The 26,960-nt window shown below is 38.2% G+C and overlaps 1 protein-coding gene and 1 non-coding gene across 8 annotated transcripts in view; one reads left to right on the top strand and one right to left on the bottom strand.

Annotated features, from left to right (window-relative positions):
- Positions 1 to 26,960, top strand: part of TBC1D5 (TBC1 domain family member 5) — a 570,230-nt gene that overhangs the window by 432,041 nt on the left and 111,229 nt on the right. For all 7 annotated transcript variants that reach the window (XM_028099038.2, XM_028099036.2, XM_088026316.1 and 4 more), the window contains one exon: positions 16,061 to 16,167. In XM_028099038.2, the coding sequence (XP_027954839.1) occupies positions 16,061 to 16,167 (107 nt within the window). The remainder of the gene's footprint in view (positions 1 to 16,060; positions 16,168 to 26,960) is intronic.
- Positions 13,397 to 13,503, bottom strand: LOC114205750 (U6 spliceosomal RNA). Its single transcript, XR_003608458.1, has one exon. It is a non-coding gene; the product is annotated as a U6 spliceosomal RNA (small nuclear RNA).

The raw sequence follows: 26,960 nt of genomic DNA, 5'->3' as shown, positions 1-26,960 counted from the left end.
TTTTTTGGAAATAGTTTGTTGCAGATATAATTAGTCCAGATGAATCACAGTGGAGTAGAGCAGGCCCCTAATGCAATATGACTAGTGTCCTTATATAAAGAAGCAAATTTGGACACAGACGTGCACAGAGGGAAGCTGCTGTGAAGACACACAGGAAGAATAATGCCATATGAAGACAGAGGTACAGATTGGAATGATACATCTACAAGCCAAGGAACACCAAGGATTTTTAGCTGTCACCACAAGCTAGGAGAAAGCATAGAACAGATTCTCCCTCAGAGCCTACGAAGGAACGAGCCCTGTCAACACTAGTAGCTAGAAGAGACAAGGAAGGGTCCTTCCCTGCAGGTCTGAGAGGGAGCATGGCCCTGTCAGCACCTTGATTTCCGACTTCTATCCTCCTGAACGGTTCAAAAGTAAATTCTCTGGTTTTAAACTCCAGTTTTTAGGCACTTTGTTCCAGCAGTTCTAGCAAACTAACACAGTGCCCTTGGCAGTGAAGTAATTTAAAACAATCACAGTCAGTCTGTGGAGCTGGATCCTAGTGCCCCTCCTTTGTTCTTGTTCTGCCCCTTTCACTACTGTTGGCATCTCATACTTAATTTTTTAACAAAAGTACTCTTATAATTTTCTTTATATACCTTGAACAAAGCTTTCATTCACTTCAAAAGTAATCCAGTTAGTCAGGCAAGTATAGTATTCAACCACTTAATAGATTTCTTATAAACATCTTCTTTATGAGGCTTCAGAAATTGAGCCCAGCCTCCATGTTTGGAAGTTAGGAAGCCAGATCAAGGCCAGAGGGCTAGTGACAGGTGGGCTGCTTCTCACATTGTCTTTTCTGTTCCTCAAGCCCTACCTTGATTTTATTAAGTAAAAAGTAAAATTTCACATTGGGAAAAATAATATGAACATTATCTATACACATTTTAAAATTTAACCGTTGAAATGATGGTCAGATGCCTATTCTTTGAATGAAACTTTGCTTTACTAAAATTACATAGTCTCCATTTTGAAACAGAATTATTCCCAAACATTTTAATCAAACCATAACATGTTTATTTTCTTATGTGTTATAAGAGGTGTTTTTTGGATTCTTTGCTGGATTATATGGATGAAGCTTATATACACTAATAAAGGTTAGGAGATAAGGAAATCTAATCATGAACCATTACTCCTGCAATAGTTTATTAATAGCCATACTCTCATCACACTGTTATTTTTACTGCCTTACTCTGTACTGTACTAAAGTCACTCATGTGGTTCTCTCCTTCCCCTCGCTCTCCTTACCTAAACTGTGCTTCTGTTTTCAGGCCTGGGGCAAGGCAGCTTTTTCCCAAACCTTCCCCAATTATTCTAGCCCACACTGATTTCTCACTTTTGTATTCCTAGACGATTTTAATCAATACAATGCAGTGTAGCATTTAATTATACTCTGTCTTATGCTGTTCCTTATTGTATGTTAGTCCCACCTTCAAAAATAGGTTGTAAGCTCTTCAGGACCAGAACCACATGTGTTAAAATTCTTCCCTAACCCTCAAGGCATCTGAAGCTCTTCATGCGCTCAGTATCTGGGGTGATCTCAGATGGAAGGGTACCCCAGAGATCTGCGCTGGGGAGGTGGCATGGGTATGTATGCAGTAACTGCTGAGAAGACAGGTGCCAAGAAGCTCGTAGAGTAAGAACTCAGATGTTTTTAAAATACACTTTTTGATATGGCTTTTGTGAAGAAACCATTGTCTACCTTTTAGCATCAAATTTTTCACATCTGGTTTTCTATCTATTTAAATCTTTTTTTGACAAGTACCAAAGAAAAACGTTTCCCCTGATTTGCAATATACCATACTTTTTGTCTTGTACATTGTATTAATAACTAAAACACTATAGTCAACTTCATTTAACAGTAGATTTTCCTAACTAGAAAGTGTCTCTTACTGATTTCTTCCCCTTCAGTTTTCCCTCCCTTCCCCAATGAGGGAGACAAATCATGAGAGACTCTGGACTCCAGGAACCAAACTGAGGGTTTCGGGGCCAGGGGGTGGGGGTTGTTAAGGAGGGCACGTGTGGTAATGAGCACTGGGTGTTATACACAACTAATGAATCGTTGAACACTACATCAAAAACTAATGGTGTACTTACTGTATGTTGGCTAACTGAACATAATAAAAAAAATTCAAAAAAAAAGGAAGTATCTCTTAAATGTTTATGGTCTCTTATACTTTCTCTCTGAACACTTGGTAAATAGAAAAACTTTTCTTCTTGGCCCTTCTACCCACTTCCTGCCTTGTGTTTTCAACCAGCATGAACATGTCACAGCCCTGTCATTTTCCTGGGTTTTCTCTAGGAGTGTCTTTAGCCATCTCTTGGCCTGGCCCGGTGTGGCAGTTGTGTCTTCTTCATAGTTTACAAACATTGTTCCTTTTCATTTCGCTTTAGATCTCTGCTTAACTTCTCAGCCATTACCTGTCTCTCTGCCGGTGTTTCCATCTGTCCTACCCCAGAATTTCTGTTTCTCTATTTTCTCATTAAGAGCATGATCAACATTATACTGATGTCAAAATGCAGTTTATTTCAACTACAAATTGAATTTATTTGTCTTTTCTGGAAAAGCTTTCCCCAACCTCAGGGACTAAGAAGCAAAGGCTCTCTTAAATCACATAGTAGTGTGTCACAGAGTTTTTATCAAAACACAAATTAGTGGTCTTATTTTTTTTTAAAGATTTCATTTATTTGACAGAGAGAGAGACAGTGAGAGAGGGAACACAAGCAGGGGGAGAGGGAGAGGGAGAAGCAGGCTTCCTGCCGAGCAGGGAGCCCAGCGCGGGGCTGGATCCCAGGACCCTGGGATCATGACCTGAGCCGAAAGTAGACGCTTAACGACTGAGCCATCCAGGCGCCCAAGGTGGTTTTATTTTTAAAGGAGTGTTTAAATACTTCCTGACTGCCAGCTCTCTTCCTCCTCGGACATTAAATTTTGCCAGTCATTTTATGACCATCTCAGATATGGATATCAATATAATGATATTGATTTGAATTACAAATACCATTTATATTACTTTATATTTTGTTTAAAAATCTTTTAAAATTTCACTAACATAAGCTGATACATCACAGCAGCACTTTTTTTTTTTTTAAAGATTTTATTTATTTATTTGACAGAGAGAGACACAGTGAGAGAGGGAACGCAAGCAGGGGGAATGGGAGAGGGAGAAGCAGGCTTCCCGCGGAGCAGGAAGCCCAATGCGGGGCTCGATCCCAGGACTCTGGGATCATGACCTGAGCCGAAGGCAGACGCCCAACAACTGAGCCACCCAGGCGCCCCAGCACATTTTTTTTTACAGTTAGATTTTTTTTTAGAAAACAGACCTTACTTTTTAAAGAAGTTTTAGGTTTGCAGCAAAATTGAGTTGAAAGTACAGAATTCCCAGATACCCCCACCCCCACATACACACAGCCTACCCCACTATCAACACCCCTCACTACAGTAGTACATTTGTTACAATTGAGCTTACAATGACACATCATTACCACTTAAAGTCCCTAGTTTACAACAAATTTGTACCTTCTATAGATTTGGACAAATGTATAGTGACATCTATCCCTCATTATACTATATTATCTGCATAGTTTCCCTGCTGTAAAAATCTTCTGTACTCTGCCTGTTCATCCCCATAACCCATGACAACCACTGATCTTTTTATTGTCTTCATAGTTTTACCTTTTCCAGAATACAATATAGTTGGAATCATACAGTAGGTAGCCTTTTTAGATTAGCTTCTTTCACTTAGTAATATATATTTAAGTGTCCTCCATGTCTTCTCATAGCTTGATAGTGCATTTCTGTTTAGCTCTGAATAATATTCCATTGTCTGGATATACCACAGTTTATCTACTCACCTACTAAAGGACATCTTGGTTTCTTCCAACTTTTGGCAACTATGAATAAGGCCACTGCAAATATCAGTGTGCAAGTTTTTGTGTGGACGTAAGTTTTCATTTCATTTGCATAAATACCAAGGAGCATGATTGCTGGATAATATGGTAAATTTCAGGAGCTCAGCTGAGCTGGGCAGGAGAAAGAGCAGAGCTGTTAGGTGTTAGAGTAGCCAACTAAAGCAACAAGTCAAAAATGGAAGAGTTAAGCCTTTAATCACTTACTGTTGTCATATGAGCAAGAGCCAAAAACTGGAGAAATTGTCAGCTCCCTCTGTTCCATTTCACCCATGGAAGGCACACTGGTTGAGGGTCAGGTAGATAGCATATATGTGGGGCATCTCACTGTTAAAGGAGCCCTGAACAAAAGACTCTGATAGTTTAAGGACCCTGAGGTGGCAGTAGTTTAGGGGGCATGTGTGGGGGATTGAGGTGGAAAGGTTAGGAGTGGAAAAGAAATGGGTACTAAGTCAAATGAGGAAAAGTGTCTTCAGGAGTTCTTTTTCCTACCCCAATAAGGAGGTCCTGGCAGAGGCACTTGAAAAGGACCTACACCTGAGAGCTCAGAGAAAGAAATTTAGGAATGAAGGCACCATGGCTAGGAATATAAATATGTGAAAGGTCATGCCAGCTAAGTTGGCTGAGACCTTAACTGCAGCTCCTTTCAGAGACTAGAGTTCACTGGCTGTGCACCATGTCTGATGTGGGCTGGACAGTTTTCTCCTGTGAGACTTGTCAGGTAGAGCTTTTTGTATTAGGGTTCTCCAGAGAAAAAAGAACCAATAGAATATAAATGCAGATATATATGAGGAGATTTGTTATAGGAATTGCCTTGCACGGTCATGGAGGCCTGGAAGTCTTACAGTCAGTCATCTGCACGCTGCAGAACCAGGATAGCCAGTGCTATAATCCAGTCTGAGTCTGAAGGACTGAGAACCAAGGGTCCTATCGTACAAGTCTCAGAGTCCAAAGGCTCAAGGACCAGGAGATCTGATGTCCAAGAGCAGGAGAAAAATGCCCTTCTTCTGGCTCAAGAAGAGAGAGAGGATTCACCTTGATCCTTCACCTTTTTCTTCCATCAGGACCCCAATGGATTGGATGATGCCTACTCTTACCGAGGGCAGATCTCGTCACTCAGTCCACTGAATCAAATGCTAATCTCTTCAGACACGTACAGACACACCCAGAACGAAAGTTTTACCAACTATCTGGGCATCCTATAGGCCAGTCAAATTGACGCATAAAATTAACTATCATATCTTTGTAATTGCCTATGATCAGGCCTAAAAAATCACAACATGGTTGCTACACTGTCCTCTAAAATGGCTGTACCACTTTTCATTAGCACCAGCAGTGAATGAAAGTTCGTATTGCTCCACATTTGGTAGTGACATTGTTTTGTATTTTGACCATTCTAATATGTGTCACATTGTCTTTTTAATGTCAGGGGGTTTTTTGGGGACCTGGGTGGCTCAGTCATTAAGCGTCTGCCTTCGGCTCAGGTCGTGATCGCAGGGTCCTGGGATCGAGCCCCGCATCGGGCTCCCTGCTCCGCGGGAAGCCTGCTTCTCCCTCTCCCACTCCCCCTGCTTGTGTTCCCTCTCGCTGTCTCTCTCTCTGTCAAATAAATAAATAAAATCTTTAAAAAAAAGGGGGGGGTTGCCTGAAAATTATTTTGATTTACCCAGCTACCGGAATAGAGATATGAAAGGGTAATTATCCTCCTAGCGAATTTTGTTCCTTGTTCAAAATTAAGAGTCCATACTCATTCTGGCCTTTTATAAAGAGGAGGAAGTAGTCTTCTCTTCTAATAACATAATCTTGCCTTTCCATGTTCTTACTCCCATCCCACATTTTTCCATTGCCCTAGAAGGCAGTACAACAGATGATTCAGGAACTCTAGGATACCTTTTTTGGGCAAAAGCTACCAAAATTACACGCATCACTGGAATCTTACCCAGAAATACTCAAGATTCCATGTCCATCTGTTGCTGTCAAACCATACTGTGAATAGTCCTGCAGGTTGACTATAGAGTCATTCTCTGTGATGATTAGAGAAAAGGAGATGGTGGGCTTCCTGACTATTGACTTCTCCAGTTTTCTCACCCAGGTTCCTCCCATCTCTCCTTCTTCCTCAGCTTTCCCCACTCAGTTGCCTCCTCACCTAGATTCTTCTTCCCCATCAGTTCACCTGCCCATATGCTGAGTAGAAATGTCATTAAAGAAGTGATTAAGGATATCAGATATGAAATGTTATATTGAGCTCCTGCATTTACCCCTGTTGCTCCTGAAACCCCATTAAACTAGCATAAACACACAGGACACAGAAAATTAGAAAGGAGATTACAGAGATTTTGGAAGTAGGAAAGCAGATCAATGAATGATAACTGACTTAGCAGATCCAAGAAAGCTAAATACAAAATTGATAATGGGGAAAGCCAAGAAATAACCCATGAAATTCCTAAAAGTATAGAAATTGGCAGTGCGAGGTATTGCATGGAAATTGGTAGGGGGAGGGAGAAAGTTAAGAGTAAAAAATAAGAACTGGTTGAAAGTCTATTTAAGAAGCTGTTATATACTCAGGTCTCCAGCCAGTATGTTGAGGATTTATCCTTGAGGTGGTAAAATGGAAGATCTCTGGACTAGGGACTCGGGGAGTTTCAGTGAACATGGAGCCCACCAGTGTTCTTTTACCATCTCTAGTGTTCTCAGAACACTAGAACCAGACTGCCTCTCTCTAGAAGAAATTAGGGAGATTCTTCTCTGGGGGAATCCAGTGAGCCCAAGAGAAAAGGCCTAAAAAATCTAGGCCCAGGGATCACCCAAGAATGACCCATGTAAACCTGAGAGTTAACAGACCCACCCATCGATGCACAGAAAGTTCTTCAAATTACCTTTGTACTGGCCCACTCTTAGACATGAGCAGATAGCCAAAATCACCAGACATTTGAGGAAAGCATCAAAATAAAAGCAGAGATCTAAACAAGCAACTAGGAAAAAAAAAAACAACAACTGTGAGTACATAAAGAATACACAGGGAGGAGGAAACATCTCAGAGAGCTAGAAAAACATAAGTCAAAGGAAAAAGTGTTAGGGGCGCCTGAGGGACTCATTCAGCTGAGGGTCTGCCTTCGGCTCAGGTCATGGGATCCAGCCCCGCATCTGGGCTCCCCACTCAGCAGGGAGTCTGCTTCTCCTGCCCCTCCCCCCTGCTTGTGCAAGCTCACGCCTCTTTCACTCTCTCTCTCTCAAATAAATGAAATCTTAAAAAAGGAAAAAATTAATTGAAAATTAAAATATGAAAATAAGATGGTTGGAATATAAAATTGAGAAAGTATCCCAAGTAGCAGCACATAAAACAGAGTTGGAAAATAAAGAAAATTAAAGGACCGGGCCAGGAGATCCAACATCTAGATAATGAGATTTCTTTTAATAGAAAGAGAGTAGAAAGAAATAACAAACACAGAATAAACAAAAAACAGAAGGGAGAAAATCATCAGTGAAGCGATTAAAGAGAAATTTCCAATTGAACAGAAAAACATGCGTTTCTAAATTGAAAGGGTCCATTATATATGAAAATGCATGCAAATTAAGGTGCATTACTTATGAATTTAGATGGGGGCGGGGAGAAGAGAAACAGGTCATATAGAAGAATGGGAATTAGAATGGTTTGAGACTTTTTAACTGGAAGCCAAAATATTCTGGAACAGTGCTCCCAATTTTCTGAGGGAAATGTACTTCCAGCCTGGAATTCTGTACCTAGCCTAAATATTAATTGTCACAGTAAATCTTTCAAACAGAGAGGTTTTCAAAAAATTCATCTCCTCTGCATAAAGCTTTTAGAGGATGTGCTCCACCAAAACAAGGGTGTAAAGCAAGAAAGAAGAAGCTAGGTACTCTAGGAAATAAAGATACAACACTTACAAGAGGTAAAGGGCAACCCTGGATGAGGGAACAGGCCAGAAAGCTCATGAGAAATTGAGAAATTTCCTCAAAAAAAATGAAAGAAAGAGAGGGAGGGAGGAAAAGAAATGGATAAAACTACCTAAAGAATTTTTTTGAAGTTTTGAAAATTGATGTATACAACTGGGAGAGTATTTAAGGTTAAACTCGTGTTAAATATATACATGATGCGGCAAATGAAAAACGTGAGTTATAAACCCCAGGCAAGAAAGGAGGCTGTGGAAAAAGGAGGAGTAGTAGCTCAGCTGTGAGATAATATTTGCCTCGTTATAAAAATGAAAACTCTAAAAGTTGACTTAACCAGAATTACGGTGTAATATCATCAGGGGAGGGAGACCAGGAGTGCATGTGTGGATGTGGAGGTTGGCGGAGGGTTGGCTTTCAGTGCTCCATTAAAGCGTTGTCTTCTTGAATGTGAAGTCAGTAGACAATATTTAAAGTCAGAGTTAATAACATTGGCATGGTTTTTCCCACAATATGGAAGGTAATTTTTTTTTTTTTTTAATCAGCTAACAGAAAGCAAGTGCCCCTGGGGATTGGGAAATAGGGGGTGGGAGACAGCAAGTGCTATTTTCGTTACCAGCATTCTAGGATGATTGGAATTTTGAAACTGTGTACATGTAAAGCTTTCATAAAAATCAGAACTATGTTTAAAACTTCCACAGAGAAATAACTAAAAGTCGCTGTATTCTTTAGCCTTATTATGTAAATTCATTAACATTTTTATTGATAATTTCTTATTGTCTTCTTTTGCTTTTCTGTTTCTCTCTCATATGCACCCATTCCTCAAATTTAATTGCATATAAAGACCTATCCATTTTTTCCAGCATTTTCTGCCCACTGTACCCCCCTGCCCCTTGCTTACTTCAAGTATTCTTATTCTCCCCTCTGTAGTATTACCAGAAAATTTAGCTGGCCCCTCTGCATCCTGTCTCTCTTCCTCCCTTCCACTGGTCACCTTGTGCTGGCATTAATCTTCCTTAAAACCAAATCTGATCACATTACTTACGATCTTTCAGCAGAGGTAGCAAATACAGAGTGAAATCTAAACTCCATCCCCTATGGATAAACAGGCCCCCCACGGGCTTTCATGTCTCCATTTCTCCTCAGCACTCCGGCCACAGGGGCCACTCAGCCTCCTACCTCCGTTTACTTCCACTTGTTGCCTGGCACTCACTGACCTTGCGGCTTCCACTCGAGCAGTTGTCACAGCCCTTTGTATGCGCCACTGTTAGAGCTCTGTCCTGTGTTGCAATTAGTCTGATGCTGTTCTTCCACTGCAATATGAAGAGAAAGCTAAGATTGTCTTTTTTCTTCTCATATCAGTATATGGAACAAAATAGGTATTTAATACATGCTAGTTAGCTGAGTGAATACAAGAAAGAGATATTGTCAACACTTCTTAAATATCTTCTGTACCTCAGCCCTTTCTACTGACAGATCTGTATTTCTGAGCAAGGAATGAAAAATCACTAAGCAATGAAATAAAACAGATATATTCATCAATCAATTGCTCGACAGATCTGTATCCAGAATGACAAACAAATAATTAAAAACCTAGCCTATGGTTTCCCTTCATTTGGTTAAAAATAACCAAACTGGTTAAAACTTGATTAAAAAATGAAAGGCAAAAACTATGAATCAGACTTACTATTTCTTTCCTAAATTTTAATACATGCTAAATTTTTTAGATTTCATTTCTGTAACATTTTATAACGTGGAGAGAGAACTTGGGCCCTGATTCTAGGCATATCCCTACAGTTATTGCATTAATGGTAATAACTTGCATTAAAACGCTTAAAGGTTTTTGCACTGTATCATTTCATTAGTTCCCTTAATGGGTAACAAGGCAGAGATGATGACAAAATGTAAGCCTGTACAGATAACTGATTTGCTTCAGACTTAATCCTAGTCCCATCGGCACTCTGGAGCTAACGTGTGGTCATGCTGACTTCACTAGTACAGTATCCTTTGTCCTGTGTTCACACCCTACCGACTAGCAGTCCTCCACTTGGATGCTTGCTTGCTTACTACCTTTCCACTGACAACACTGTATGTTTAAAAGTATAAATTTTTGAGAAGATCTCTTATGTTGTTTGATCTGATTAAAATAAATTCTGTTTAAAGTGTATTAAGCTTGAAAAGCATTAAAAAGAGCACTTTTTAAAGGTTTTTTTCTAGGGGCGCCTGGCTGGCTCGGTCAGTAGAGCATGCGACTCATGATCTCAGGGTTGTGAGTTCGAGCCCATTGTTAGGTGTAGAGATTACTTAAAATCTTAAAAAAAATTTTTTTTAAGTTTTTTTCTAGGAAAAAAGAGTGAGCTCCTCAGAATTTGAGATTGTTCTCTTTCCAAAAACCTAATTGAAAATTCTCATATTTCTGCATAAAATCTACCAGAGATATAAGGACCATCCCATTGTTTATGGAAGAGTGTGTCCATCTTAGGTCTTGAGAGTGGATGTTGCTGTGATCGATGGTGCTCAGAGAGGCAGCTGTCATAGTGCCAACCAGGGAGGGAAACCCGGAAGGACAACATCTTAGGAGAATCTCTTAGGAGAATCTTAAACACTAGACAAAAATCACTTTGTATGGAGAAGGCCATTAATCAGTTTTATACTTGGCTTTCTCCAAGACTGAGAAGAATATGTTTTGTTGTTTTTATTTATGATTACTCCCTACCCCGACCTGGTTTTCTGATCCATTTGAAATCTAATTTTGCATGTTGCCATTTTGTAACTGGAGAAGTTAAAATAGTAAGGGTTCTTAAATAGTTGAGGACAATGAATGCAATAAGTATTTCTTTTTTCCATCATGTATTAGATCCTCAACAAGTATTTTTCCAGAACACATAGCATTTATTGAATGTCTTCTGCGTGCCAGGTACCTTGCAAGATACTTACTTACCTACACATCAGCTTTGTTTTCAGTGGAGAGGTACAATAAATTATGTTAAACCCTTAAGGTTTTCTTCTCTGTTGTTGTTAGCTAATTATTTTTATTTTATATTGATGATTATTTGTTTTATATGCCACTTAATAGCTAACTACAAGAATTTATGCCTATTTCTAAATATTTACTTTACCTGGCCTTATATATGGAGGGCTGTTCTCAGTGTATTTTAGGAGCTTCTCTGTGTCTCACACGTAGTTGGCATTCAGAAGCCATCTGCACTTTGTCTGAACTTGGCTTCTGTGTACACAGACACTCCTGTCATTACATTTTCTGCTAGAAATACAGGAAAGCACAAGATACAGTGGTGATGAGTGAGGCTTTCAGCTACACAGACCTGGGTTCAGCCCTCTCTGCCTTTTGGGAGCCCAGTGGCCTCGGATGTGTTGTTCATCCTCTCCGCAATACCATCTCCTTGTCTAAAATGTGTAGTTGATGATAATACTTTCCTTAGTGGGGATTAGGAGGATTTACAGAGTGTATAATATATAGCAAGTTGCTAGGCACGTTATAGATGCTTCATAAGTGATAGCTATTACTGTTCTGAATTTTAGAGAAATTAAAGGAAGTCTACATTTAGTTTTGTGTTCTTTGGTTAGTTGTTTCCCGTCCATTTTGTTACCTTGGGAAAGTAAGTATATCTAAATATAAAATTAAACAATTTGAATGAAGTGTTTTACTTACAAGTATTATAATTGTAGGTGCAGTTATCTTTGAATCATCCATAAGTTCTTTAACTGTATTGCTCTAAGCTTTCTCAAAACAGTAACATCCTCTATCTTTACTGATTTTATTATGTTTTTGTTTGTTATGACTGAAGAAACTATCTAAACCAGCTCCCTTAGACAACTCCAGAACAGTCGTGTGCCATTTAAAAGTAGAGGCAGAGGGCGCCTGGGTGGCTCAGTCGGTTAAGCATCTGCCTTCAGCTCAGGTCATGATCCCAGGGTCCTGGGATGGAGTCCTGCTTTGGGCTCGTTGCTCAGTGGGGAGCCTGCTTCTCCCTCTCTGGGGGGGAGCTCCAAGAGCTCTTGCTCTCTCTAGCTATCTCCGTCACTCTCAAATAAATGAATAAAATCTTTGAAAAAAATAGAGACAGAGAAGTTGGCTCTGCTTCGTGCGGAGGGAGTGCCATTCATCAAGAATTAAGCAAGATGGGCAGCACACTACCTTGCATCTGTGCCGTGCTTACAGAAACCCTGCAGCTAGAGTAAGCATTATTATTGTTTTATCAGTGGGGGAAATAAAGTTCATGAAGTTCAGTACCTTGCCTAAGTTCACCCACATAATAAGTGACTAGCCAGCAGTCTGATCTAGATTCTAATCTAGATCATCTGATCCCAGATCCAGGATGTTTTTCCAGATACCACTCACCTTTGTCTTCCACTTCTCTGAATATGCTCTTCAGAGTGTGTAGCTTCAGTACTTTGTCTTTAAAGCATATACATACTTGATTTCAAATGTAGGGAGATACCAAAACTCGGCCTTTTTTTTTTAATCTTTCACATTTTTTCCTGTGTCACTGCCCTGCTCTGATGGAGTAAACACTAGAGAAGGAACAGCAGTACAGATGAGTTTCTCACATTCCACAAAACTTTGCTGTAAAGATCAAAACTAAATTCTTACTCGATCAGATCTCTGCTATTTTGTTTTTAAAACAGCATGTGTTACTCTCTCTTGCCTACTCTAAATTGGGCACAGTTATTCAAAAGGGACTTGATACTTAGCATATATAATTGCAAGTTAAAAGTGCTCTCAAAGTACAAGTTTCATTAATAAATTAGAGATAGTATTATCTGAAGACAGGGAGCTGTTGGAGAGGTAAAGCTTTACCTATACCCATTTAGGTTTTCATCTGGGATTCTTTTTTTTTTTTTTTTTAAAGATTTTATTTATTCATTTGAGAGAGACAGAGACAGAGAGCACAAGCAGGGGGAGAGGCAGACTCCCGGCTGAGCTGGGAGCCTGACATGGGGCTGGATCCCAGGACCTGGAGATCATGATCTGAGCCACCCAGACGCCCCCAGCTGGGATTCTTTAACCAAAAAAACAAAACAAAACAAAACAGATTAACAAGAAAAACAGAAGCTTATTAATATATGTATCTTTTATTATTATTATATGATTATATAATATAATAATTATAAAATTAACATATTGACATATAAATATAAATGTATGCCTCATTTGAATATGGTAGATACTCAGGAAAATGAGCAACTCTCAAAGATATGGTTTTAGAACTTGGGATTAAATATCATCTTAATAAAGAAAGAGTGGGGAGATGTAGACCTCTTAGAGAAAAGTAAATTATTTTTAGGGAAGACGAATGGGCCCTTAGAAGAATAGATGAGAGGTATGAATCTGTGACAGAGTTTGTCTTGGGGGAATTTATGACAACGGACTTCCTTTTGGAGGATTTATCTTTAGGCAGATAAGGGGAGTTCAGAGAAAGTCTTACTGTGCATTTGTTCTTTTTCAAGTGCCTACAGCTCAGAATAATCAATACACCAAAGTGGCATATTTCAGGGTGGCATATCCTGAACTCCTACAGCAGTATTTTGCTTCATGAATTTGCATGTCATCCTTGCTCAGGAGCCATGCTAATCTTCTCTGTATCATTCCAGTTTTAGTGGATGTGCTGCCGAAGCAAGCACCCTACAGAGCTATTTCAGGCGGCATGTTCTGCTGCCCTTCAGAGCTCAGATTCATTTGCCATTATATCCCTAGTGCCAGTGGCTGGCACTGTCTCTGTGTGTCCAGGATATAGTAGGTGCTCAGGAAATGTTCATTAACATTCGGTGATTGGATGGATGAAAGGGAGAAATGGGAGAAGGAATGTTAGCTCCTTCATTCATTCTGCAAGTGGAATATTAATGCGTTAGTTGGCTTCCCTTATACATTTTTTACAGCTTCTGACAGCTTCAAAAGTTCTGTCCAGTTGTAAGAACAGGATTGTTGCCCTCGTCCCTCCAAATAAATACCAGTCTGTATCAGGCTATCCTAGAGACTGGGTTATGCTGACCTCCTAAGCTCCTTAAAACTACTACATGAGAGTAATAATACTAATTGACTCTTCTGTTTGCAGTGACTCTTTGCATTCACTATGTTGTCTGATTTTTAAGACAATTGCCTTTACAAAACAAAGTCACGTATTAGAGCTCAGACCCTGTAGCTAGGCTTCGAAATTTCAAATCCTGCTCCGCTACCAAATCACTTATATGATTTGGGAAAATGACTTAACCTTTCCAAGTATTAGTTTTCTCATCTGTAAAACAGGGATAATAATTATACCCTTATAATAAGATCATCGTAGAAATTAAATGAGATAATGTAGGGAAAGTTCTTGGCATAGGGCCTAGGCTCAGAAAGCCTTCAGGAATTGATTGTCATCTTAGTGGTAGTAGCAGTTGTTCTACATCTGCCGTTCGGCACTTTAATTTTCTTCAGAGTAAGGACTGTGTTTTGTTTATCTCTGCATCCCCTCCTAACATAGCACCTGCCATGGGTTAGGTACTCAACAAATAGCTATTGGATTGAATAAAGTCGGCAGATTTTTTTTTTCAATCAGGAAGTTGTTTTCCACATGACTGAACTGAAGCTCAGTTATCCGCAACAGGTTTTGAGCAGCTGCTATCAATCGGCCGAACAGATTTATGCCCTTTGATCGTACGGCAACCTTAGAAAAGGTTCAAATGGTGTCCCAGGATTCAAACCCACATCCTGGAATCCCGAGCCCAGAAGCGTTTGCTTCTCTTACAAAATATACAAGAATTCTTCCTGGGTCAGTTACTAGTATATAAGCATTATAGTATTTGGGAAAGTATGAGTTAGAAAATGAATTGATTATCTAAGTTTTATTTATTTGTTAGCTCTCAAAGAAAGCCCTACATGGAAACATTATACCATTCTCAGTATACTAGCTTTTTGAATTCTAGAGAAAAAAGGACAACAGGTAACTGAATGTGAATATGACAAAACGAAGGAATAAGAAGAAAAGAGTCTGAACAGATATAGAAAAGGTAGGATAAGTGAGTGCTTTACAAATGAAAGCAGATGTATGAAATTACAAGCTGTCAGATCAGCAACGGAAATGAAGATGATAAAGTGGTTCCTTACGTAGATTATAATTATTCATTTTGCCCAGTCCTGTCTCCTTTCCCCATAATGTTCCTGGGAAGGGGGAGGAGGTGGGAAACTGTTGCAAAAAATGGTGCTTCCAACAAAAGAAAGGGAAAAAAAATCTAAGAAGCAAGGACATTTCTGATCACAAACAGTTTATTTTGTGATTTGTGTTGTTTCTGTAGAATCACAATTGTTTTCCTATGGAATATTTTTCAACTGCTTGTTCTGATTAATAAAAAGGATTCAGTTGCAACAACAGGAAGTGGTAACTGTAAAGTTTCTTCACAATCAGTGCCGTGGAGGCAGTCAGTGTGGCTTACAAAACAAGCGTCGTTAATGGGCCCGACTGTGACAGCAGTGGCAGATGGATTGCCAAGAAATGAAGTAGTTTACATAGACCTGCCTGAAAAGATGTGTTTAATAATTGCGCCCATAATTAGGTTGATTTGGGAAAAAAATTAAATGACAGTCTAAGGAACACAGTTAGGCTTGTCTGTGAAGATTTTGACATTTTTCCTCCAAGAAATGCTGCATAGATACTCTCCCTAAATTTCTCATTACCTTTAGAAAAAAATAATTGGAAGAAATTATATTTTTTAAACTCTGAATTATGTAATATTTATATATAAAAGAATAAATGTAACATATGTAACTTATGAAGCATAATAATTAGGGTAGATATTATTTTATGAGAATTTTAAACTGGTTCTTTCCCATTCATAAGATTTTTGTTACTAATTTCTAAGCAGCAAAACTAGAGACATTTAAACACAGACATAAAATGGCAATAAATATGCATGCTTCTAAGAGTTTATTTATATTGCAAACGTACACATCTCTATATCTGAGGCTCTTCTTCCAACACCCCCTGAGGATAAGTGCTAGATATTAGATTGCAGTTAACAGTACAGTGTGCTGCTTCAAAGGCCATTTGGTAGAGATCCCTTCTCCCTGTTTCCTTTTATCAAATTAATTGAGTTATTGGTTTGCTTTCTTTGAATCTGAGTTGTTATTTTTTTACTCTCAAGTAATGCAAACATCTTAAACAGTATTGCTTCTGAATTCTTTTTTTTTTTCCCTCTTATTTAGTGATCTCTAGTAACTACCAGACCTGTCTTGGCCTTCTGATGCATTACCCACTAATTGGGGACGTACACTCACTGATTCTCAAGGCTCTGTTCCTTCGCGATCCAAAGGTAAGCTTTCCAAAGAGAATATGTACAATTTTAAGTTGGGTGACAAATTGGTTTCTCAGCCTGACTCCCAAGAATTCCTAATGGAGACTTTGTGTAATGACAGATGAATTGCCTAATGACAGAATTTGCCTAGAGCTGTAGGCAAAACTCACATACCTCACTGGCTAGCAGCTTAGCAGGTAAATTAAGTGGACATTGCCATGAGAACCTGGAACACACATCTCTTGTCCCTCAGAAGGTTGTTCTGCCCTCTTCCTTCCTCATGACTCAAGGAAGTAGTTCAGCAGCTGCTTCTCCTTATAACCACACTTCATTATCATTGGTACCCCTCCCAGGGACCAACTTATCCAGGGAGAGCCTTCGGGGCCATTTGAGGACCAAGACATTAGAGCTGTAAAAAGGACTGGTTCTGTAAAAGTTTATGACACAATGAAATACTAAATCATTTCATGTGAGGAATATATATTTTTTATTTTGTGGGTAAAGAGTAACCTAATAAAATAAAGATTTAGACAGACTTTAATGCTGATTTCTCTATTTGAACTTAAAGCAAGCCACCAAAATTTTCTTTACACTTCAGAGAAAAGTGTGCTCTTTTACAACTAATGTTATATTTCTTGAAAATAAGAACATTTAATGATCTAAAAAAATCTGTGAATCCTTGATGCTTTTGAGCCAAACAAAAATATTGGATGAAGTAGAAGAGAGAGAGCTTCAAACACAAGTATGAGAATGCCAGGCATTGGGTGGTAATCCCAGCCTTTGGCTCCTTGGCAGAATTCCCAACAGTCATGTTGGCAGTTGTCGAACTGTCTTTGAGTCAGTCTGTCTGTGGATCCATTGCCAAGCTCTCTCTGATCGACTTGGGCCTCCAAGTTTAACGTAAATTTTAGTTCTGAAGGATTTCTGCTTTTCTCTCGGCTGTTGACTTCAACATTTGAGTATGACCTCTATTTATCTTTGATAGATTTAAAAGATTTTATTTCCTTGTGCCTATACCCATTTTCTACAAAAATACACAATTTTTTATCATTTCTCCTATACAGTATTTCATTAAGTATCAGAAATATAATCCATCATTTCTCTGATATAAAGATAGCATATTTTTTTTCCTGGTAAGGCTTAGGAGTCTGATTATAAGATTAAAAATCCCACATTTTTACATATTTTGTTTTATAAAAATAACCACAATTATGAAATATCTATAAAAGGAAAAAAGAATGCGGTTACTCGTCAATGAGGTATATGAGTTTTGGTCTGTAAACTTAAGGTAAGCTCTGTCAGCTCAGCATTAGGAATTCTTAGAATCATACAGAGTGTGGAAAAAAGTGTTAAAATAACTATTTGAATTCTCTACCTATATGATTTATTTGGTTTACTGAAGGGAGAAGTGAATGTGTTATCTAAACCTATCGATCTTGGTAATTTTTCCCTGGCTAAATATGGTTGATCTTGCTATGAATCATCACTCTTCTAGATGTAGGATTCTATATAATAAATCAATCAGTGTTATTAGTAGAATCTATGATTTTAATAGAGTACTTTTTATCTCAGTAAGGTAGTGTACATAATATTAAGTATAATGAAGCCAATTCTATAAGCATTAAAAAATATATTCTCTAAGGATTAAGAGAAAAAAATAGCATAAGTATCTCTAAAAAAAATGTATTCCCCACTTTTACATTTAGGATCTAACAAAGTAAAAACATGATCAAGATAATGGTCCAAAATATAGGACTTTAAGCTGATATTTCTTGAGACAGAAAAAATTGATGATGAGGAGGAGGGAATCACGTTTAAAAGGTTGTTGAGAACAAGTTTATAGAATGATGATATCTGTAGGAAAAATAAAGAAAGCTGTATAGTTTAAGGGGCTTTCACATGGCTAACCCAGCAAGGTGATAGGTTTAGTTAAAGAACAAGGAGACTGAATTAGAAATCAGGACACTGGGTCAAATCTTGACTCTGCTAATAACCATCCTTGTGATTTGGGGAAACTCATGCTTGCTGAATCTTGGTCTTCTCTTTTCGGGTTGAATTAAATTGTCTCTAATGACCCGCCCAACCAGAGCTCCTTTGTCCACAAAAAGCTGACTTACAATGATCTAATAAGATCCAGTCCAGTGCTACAAAGTTAGAGATGGAACACACACACACACACACACACACACACACACACACACACACACACACACATCCACACAGAGAGCAAGTTTATATATGACATAGAAATCCACATGTGGATGGAGTTTTCAATGTAGTAATGTCATTATAAATTCATATAGGAGGCCATTTATACTAAGGAGGAAGAAAAAAGGGGAAGATGATGCTAGTACCCTGCCTGTATCCTCTAAAAATCCAAACGTCAGAGTGCTTAATTTTTTTCTATTTATTATTAACAATGAAACACTTAAAATACTTGAATCATTCCCAATTCAAGTAGATCAGAGTAAGTATATAAACACACGAGTCTCTGTGAAGCAAACTAGTAGAAGGATGAGATTTGAGGCATGAAAGTACATTTTCACATAGCCCAGTACCTTGTGACAGTAGTGTTGAGTGCTGCTGACAGACTCAATAAAATAAAAATAAACAAGGAACTCTGAGCCCTCCAAGTTCATTGCCAGCTTCAGAAAAGCACTTTGTCCTACCACTTTCCATAAATCCCAGTGGAGATTGCTCAGTTGAGAATAGACTCTGCAACTAGAGCATGAGACACTGGGCTTTAAATTGTTTTATATCAGATGTAGGCTTTACTGTGAAAAGATTTCTCATTTGAACAGACTGAAATAATGGGGCTGTGAAATGTAATAATAGGATCGTCCTCCTTCATAGTTTCTAAGCACTTTGATGTGCTTAATTTGGTCTTTACAACACGCTATGAGGTAGGCAAAGCAGGTTATCTTTCTTCATTCTTTTTCGGTGTAGTAGATTAAGGTTATGTGGCTTTCCGAAGGCCAAAAACTTACAAGCTTCCAAGCTCGCTAGAATGGCTCCATGACCCTTACCTGTATCCGTCCCCTCCTAAGATTCCCAGCATACCTTCTACTTCCTTCAGGAAGCCATTCCCAGGCCCAGATAGAACATGTTTTCCCCTTTGAGTCCCCATAAGGACTTCGTATTTTAGCTATTTGCTTATTTATTGCATCCATTATTCTGTATGATCCTGCTCATTTATTAGCATTTAGGTTTGTGTTCTGCAGCAGTTGGTATTAAGAAAATAATGGTAGAATTGAATTCTGACGCAGTTGCTAAGCCTCTTCCCATACACCATACTGACTCTAATCTAGGTGGATCTCACTCACCTCGCATATTTCTGGAACCCGTACCTACATTCCATGGAAGCCATTGCCAATTGTATATTTGTCAGCTGCCATTTTTATCAGGATGGTTAATGAACCCTACAACTTGAACTTAAAGGGCATCTAGTTCCTTAATTTACTATGTGTCAGAATTGTTTGAAAACCTATTACCACCTTGAAGTATTATGGAACAAAAAAGACATAACAAAGAATGTAGTTAATATACCTGACTGTGACTGTCAGAATTTCAGAACTGCAAGGAACCTAGAGATCTAATCCAGCTTCTGCTTCTGTAGATGAACAAACTAAGGATCAAGGTGAAGTTAGAGACTTATTTAATACAGCTTGTCAATGGCAGAGCCAGCAATTGAACCCAAGTCTTCCAACCACCTTTCCACACAGGAACTATAGTTTTAAAAATAGTAGAATCCTATTTACTAGTATCTGTCATAAAAATTATTCAATTTGTAATAGACATTTAATTTGCATCTGTAATAAAGCTGCCATGTATATAAGTGAAGTGGACCTAGAACTATTTGAAATTTTCTTAAATGTATGCTATGTAAAGAGACCAAATGTCAAATATCTGTTTGTAGCATCCTATAGTCAGTTCGTCGTAAATACGGTTTCTATACTTAGTTCCTCAGACCATGTTCCTAATTCTCATTTTCTTGTCTTTATCATATTAGAACCACTGAGCAGATTTCCAAAAACAATCCACTAAATGAAGTAGAGGGATAGAAGGAGGACGGTCGGAAAAATATGAAGTGATTAAAAAACATTGTTCTAACTAGTTGTTCAAATTCAAAAAAAAAAAAAATTTAAAAACCCAATTAGAAACAAAAGTCATAGAAAATGTGAACATATTGTGTTCCTTAAATAACCAGATGTTCTCTCCTTCCTGAAGGCAGTAAGGGCTAGGAATAAAAGGTTTAAAACTATTGTTTTAAGTTAACTGTGAATTTTGCAAATCTGTTTTTACCCTTTAGCAAATAAAATTCTAATACAGAAACATAAGCAAAGTAATTTTCATTTTTCGGTGTTCTCTTATTTGTGTTGTGTGTTGAAGTGTTAACCTTATCACAAAGACTTATTACAAATGAAATACAGTACATGGATTAACATTTTAGATTATGCAGTAAGAATTTGACAGCTACTGTTTGTTTTGAAGACTAGAATATTCTCCAAAAAATATTTCTAGTAAGTTTGCAAGCAACCCTTTTAGCAGTGACTGCTATTGTTTATGGAAGAAAATTGCTAGAAATAAGACAATTTAATTTCATAGTCATTCTTATACACAGAAACACACTATAAAAAATATAGTGTACAATGTTCTTATGCTTGGCCAGTTCTGTTTTGGCTTTTATTTGGAGTTATATTAAAATTGCCTTTTTAAATTATAAAAAGTCTAAAGATTCAGTTTTCAGATTTTATGCAGGTAATAGATTTTTACTCTTCTAATTCCAAAAAACCCCACTGTAGGTGTTACTTTTTAAAAATATCAAATGGCTTTGGTAAAATGTATCAAATTTGAAAAATGGTGAATGGATCCAAGCCTACTACCAGTCAAGTGACAATGCTGGAAAATGTGTATCACACTAATGGTATTGTAATTTTTTCCCCTCTGAGTAGTAAAGAACTTAAAAACCACATATATTAACTCTTTGAGGAGGATGCACAGCATCCATTTATTTACTTTTCATGATGTTCCCATCAGAGGTTCTGTTTAGATTTTCCAGTATTAGTTTTTAATCGGATTTTCTCTTGTAGAAAGAATGCTACTTCTGTTTTCTTCATCCTTTTTTTATTCCCTAAAAAGCTGGAGCATTTCTCTGAAACCTGCCATTTTTTGAGAATCATTTTTTTGTTTTGTTTTGTTTTCTCTGTTAATGTCCCCCTCCCCGCCAAATATTTTTTTCTTTGTATCTGAGCTATGTAACTATATGTCATTCTTTTTTTATCGTTAGATTACAGCCAATTGGATGTTTATTATCGTTAATATTTAGGTATTAGTGATTAATCAGGTATAGACTTTTTTGACATAGAGCAGCATTGAAAAAACCTTAAGTTTTGCTTCTGAAGTAAATGGTGACTATCAAAAATCTGCAAAGAAGTAATCTGAAAATCTTTACTAAACCAGTATTTGAAATTTGTTCTTACTGTAGGCATTTTATAAAGTAGAATTGTGTTTCTCAAAACTTGTTAAGGGTTTACTGGGGACTTCAAATAATTTTGAATTTGTTTTATAAAAATATTTTTAATTTATTTATTTATTCAACAAACCAGTCTTTATTGTATACTATCTAGAATTCAGTAGGCATTGTTTAGATCCTGGTGATATATACGTAGAAAAAGATGTGGCCTTTATCATAATATACAAGTAAACAAAAAAGTATTCAATTTATCATGTGTTATAAAGGATACAAATAGGGTATCATAAAAACAAGAAGAAGAGGAAGAATCTGGGCTGAGTGAAGACCTAATTTATGTAGGTTGGTCAAAAGGCCCTCTCTCTGGAGGAGATACCATGTTAGGTGAGAACTAATGGAGGAGAAGGTGTCAGCCAGACCGAGAACAGGGAGAAAAGCTTCCAGACAGGGAAACAGCAAACATTCCAAGTAAAAAAGTGCCAAGACTGTTGATGGAACTGAAAGAAGACCTACAGTATGACTAGAGCGGGGAGCTTGGGGGAACCTGCCTGACACAATGGACGAACCAGGGAAGGCTGGTTTTGTGGTGATTGAGATGATTGAAACATGCTCTCATTACAGACTACTCTTACTCTCAGCCAAAAGTTCTAAGAACTCTTCTTAAATGAGTTCCTCACTTGGTAGAGCACACTCACTTATTCAGATATCTAGGCTGTCACATGGATCTGACCAGTAGGCCATTGCATGAGTTAGGAAGATTGGCCAGCCCCTGAACATATATTACGTCTATCTTTTAAAATACTGTCTTGGCTTCCTTCCGTACACGACCAATCTCAGTCAGTGTTGCTTTCATTATATCAATTTTCTGCGTCACTGTGTAGTGACAAGGGAACTAGACCAGTCTTTCTCACCTACCAAAATGAGTGCTTTGCTAGGTGCTCTGCTAGGTCAGGGATTAGAGCTCCAACAGCACTAGCCCAGGGGCAGCCACGCGAAGGAAGTACAGGATTCAGGTTCCACTCATGTCACAGCTTGCTGTGTATTGGGCAACTCACTCCTTTCCTTGAACTGTAGAGTGAAGAGGCTAGACCACATAATCCCAGTAAACCCTTCTGGACCTATTTTAGCAAGATACACTTTTAATTGCCCACCGTGGGCAGAGCATGAGAACTGGTCCGTGGGACTAGGACATGGTCCTTATAGATGTAAAGAACTAATCGTCACGGGCCGTAACTTGAGTGAGAGTATTGCACGAAGGACAGCTAATTTGGACTCTGAGAGTCAGAAAGACTTCCACTTGGAAGAGGCATTCCAACTGGGCTTTGAAGAATTTTCTTGGGAGATGTTGCTCTGTCTTAAGAAAACAGCATAAGCAAAGCCCCTGAGAATTGCTGAAGCAAGTGGCCACGCTGGGCCTTGCAGTTCTCCCTCCAGACTCACTCAGTGACCCCCTCCGGCACCTAGAGAATGACACTGTCCCCTCTCAGTACCTCATGTATTAGCAGACACTCATTTTTAAAAGCCTGTCAGATGTGTCTTAATGCGATAGTATTTTATTTGGCATTAATTTATATGGTATTCCAATTTGTGTGTTATTATTCCGCATAAACAAATATTGTGTGTTTAAGTGAAAAGTCAATGTAAAGCAGATTTCATCCCACAGATTTTTACTAGATTTATTGGCTATAAATAATGGCTCATAGTACAATATTTGCTCAAAATAGGCATGTCTTTGTTTAAATCTTGGAAGTCACTCTTGGGAAGCTTAGTGATTTTTCTTTTGGGTGGCCAAAGGGAGCTGTGAAACTTTGTGGCAAAGATTTCTCTGCATGTTTTAGATGAAAGGGTTTCTTCTCTGAAACAACCAATTGCAGTGGTGATTTATTTTTCCTCAAATAACTAAAGAAGAGACTAGGATGCATGGTTAATTCTGTTCTGATTAACAATAAATAAAACAAAATCTACAAACCATTCCCCTGCCTTTTATTTGATATCTTATAAGTAAGGGAAATCTAGGTTTTTAGGGGGGAAATATTTATTTTAAATAGATTACTTAAGATTTTAAAGCTATTAATCCTATGCCTGTGTGTTTAGAGAGGCACTGGGAGGCCCCAAATGTAAAAGTGTTAAGGTATTACAACACGTTACAGCGATATGTTTTTGATACGTCCCTGAGGTCAAGGAATGAAGTGTCAGCTCTGCTTCACTGCTGACTTGCCGTTTTACCCCCAGAGAAATCATTTAACCTTTTGCTGCCTTAGATTCAGGTTCATTAATTGTTTTTTAAAAAGGGATAGGTAACTGGTGAGGCTTTAATTAGCCTATAATCTCTAAAAGTCATTTGCAGCTCTAAATGCTGTGAGAATCTAGCCAATCACTTATTCTCCTTACTGTAGATGAAGTAGCTTATTTAAAAAGAAAAGGCACTACTTGGAGTTGTTTCTATGTTGTCTTACTGTTACAATTTCAAGAAATTGAAAGTTACAGATCCCAGAGTATGACAAAAAGATTATAAACTTAAAACTGGCAAAATAGGAAAAAAAACTAATTCTTTTTAATATAAGTAGTTGTGGCCACAACAGATATTTTATTTGCCCCTTAAATATATTAGCTCAGTAAATATTGTATTGCTAATTTAAAATATTAAATATACCATTTTATAGGAATAAAAGTCAATCCATTCAAGTAGTAAACTGCATAACCATAATCAATTAAGTTTGTCTTATTTAAATACTTTAGGCAAGAAGTTATATCTGTTCCAAAAACAAAAACAAAATCACAAAAGATTTTATCACAAAGGATTTTTAAGTATATGTCATGATTTGTGTGATTACTACACGGGGAAATGTCAGGTAGGTCTGCGAATATTTGCAAGTGGCGGTTCGCTCAGACCAGCCTAGCGCTGCCAGCACTCCAGGCCCCGGCCAGTTCGGCTCTGTGTAGGGGGGTTCACTCTAGCATTTGATGTATGAGCAAGGTCCTCAGATGCTGTTCATGACATTTTCCAAGTAGCTTCATATGATTTGGAGTAGCTCTTTATTTACTTGGTTGATTTTCCTGGTTTCAGGAGGAACTTTATCGTTTCATCTCTCCACATTGTTTCTTTCTCCAACATGTATATTTATTCATTTAGCCAACATTTACTGAGCTCCTGCCATGTACCAGTAGCATCTAAAATGTCTCGGAAGTCCTGACTGAATCATGTAAAGAAGGATGAACAGGATTTGTGGCAAGTGAAAGGAATAGCCACTTGGTTGATGCTCTCTTGGCTAAGGTGCAGTCTTCTCAGTGGGAGCACCGTGCAGTTGCCCTGCCCCCCACGGCCCCCTACACCAGCGCTCCTGATCCCCTTAGCCTGCTGTATTCTCCTTTCCATGGCAATGATCACCTTCTATCAGGGTAGATCATTTATATATTATGTTATTTTTTATTTTCTGTCTTCCCCTGATGATGTATCAACGCCATGACAGAAGTGTGTTTGGTCTGTTTTATATTCTGTTACCCAAGTACCTACAATAATGGGTGGATGAGTGAGTGAATGAACGCATGTTGACTAATAACTCCCAACCAGACCCTCAAGCTCTCTGCCAGAGGAGAAATCATGCTGTTCATTTCACTTCAGTTCAGCAACTGTTTATCGCTTCCTGTGCCGGGTCCTGGGGATATAATGAATTAGGGGGACACGGTCCCCTCAGCACAAGGATTGCAGTCTAATGCAGTGGATCTTAAACTGTGGTGTGACAAAGAAGCACCCGCGGGATCTTGTTATAAATACAGACTCCCAGACATTCTAGTGTAAATAGCTCTGTAATAGGACCCAGAAATCTGCATCTGTAACTGTTCCAAAACTGGTCAGCTGCGGACAACACTTTAAGAAACAGACACTAGATTGAGAGAAAAGTTATGACACAAACTGAAAACCAAACATCTAAAAACAGAAGCCTGGCTCTGAACCAGTGGTTTCAAAAGTGCAGTACGTGCATATGCCGTGACTACACAGAGATCAACCAGTGGAGCATAGGAAGAAACTATGGAACTTCTATTCATAGTCACTTTTCTAAAAAAAAAAAAAAAGAAAGAAAAAGAAAAGCTGAGCTTTACTTCTTAGTGCACAAATTCATACTGGTGTCTTCACAAGGCGCATGTGTCAGCCAGTCATGTATCACCTACGAGGTATCGTAAAGGAAGACGAGACTTTTCTACACAAAGGCAATGATAGTGGCCTCCTTCCTTCTCTCTTTGCTTTCACCACCTTGTGCCTTATTGCCATTTCCATATGCCCAGTTAAGTGGATTTATGGGCTGTGTTATCTTAAATGATGGCATATTTACAATACCAAAGAGATGTCAGGGACCATGGACATCTATTGCAGGTTCACTAGATATCTTTTGCTAGCATACTTAAAAGATTTCTTTTTGAAAAAAAAAAATATATATAGTTCAAATTTGCTTACCTCTGTTGTGATGAGTAGCTGTTAGTAATATGTTACCGTGCAAATATTTAAAAAAAAATTTGTCTCTTCAAATTAAGATTCTCATTTTAATAATGAGAGAAAATAGGAGCTTTTTCAAAGAAATTCATGCTATGGAAAGAACATTTTAAGTTTGAATATTTGGAAACGTTTCATCCATTTGCAGTGTTCTTGCCAAAAACAATTTAAGTGTATAATTTATTTAAAACTTTCTAGGTACACTAAAAAGTTATGGGAACAGAATTTTCTAACTTGGTTACTCGTATCCCAAATGAAGCGGTGAAGTCAAGTTTGAATCTGTTTTTTAAAATACAGAAACGTAATATCCTCCAGTTAAATTTTTAGAGCTATATAATGGTTAATTTTATGTCATCTTGACTGGACTAAGGAAACCCAGAAAGCTGGTAAAACATTATTTCTGAGTGTGTCTGTGATGGTATTTCCAGAACAGGTTAGCATTTGAATCAGTAGACTAAGTAAAGATTTCCCCTCACCAGTGTAGACAGGTATCATCCAGTCGCCTGAGAGCCCAAACAGAGCTAAAAGGTGGAGGAAGGGCAAACTTTGGAGCTGGGATGTCCATCTTCCCTCCTGCCCTAGGACATCTGATTCTTCTGGTTCTTGGGCCTTGAGATTCCAGAACTTACCATCATGTCACCCCAGTCTTTCCCCGACCTCCCCCCAACTCGTCCACCTACACTTCCCTCTTTCCACACCCCAGTTCTCAGAGCTTGGAACTTGGACCGAATTACACCACTGGCTTTCTTGGTTCTCCAGCTTGCATTTGGCAGATTTTAGCGTATCTCAGCCTCAGTACTATCACATGAGCCACTTCCCATAATAAATCTCTTCTTATATATCCATATATAT

The sequence above is a fragment of the Eumetopias jubatus genome, unplaced genomic scaffold (genome assembly GCF_037043125.1).
Source record: "Eumetopias jubatus isolate StellerSeaLion01/CBP00866 unplaced genomic scaffold, mEumJub1_p1.0 scaffold_1, whole genome shotgun sequence".
Taxonomy (NCBI): Eukaryota; Metazoa; Chordata; class Mammalia; order Carnivora; family Otariidae; genus Eumetopias; species Eumetopias jubatus.
This window is presented reverse-complemented; position numbering and strand designations above follow the sequence as displayed.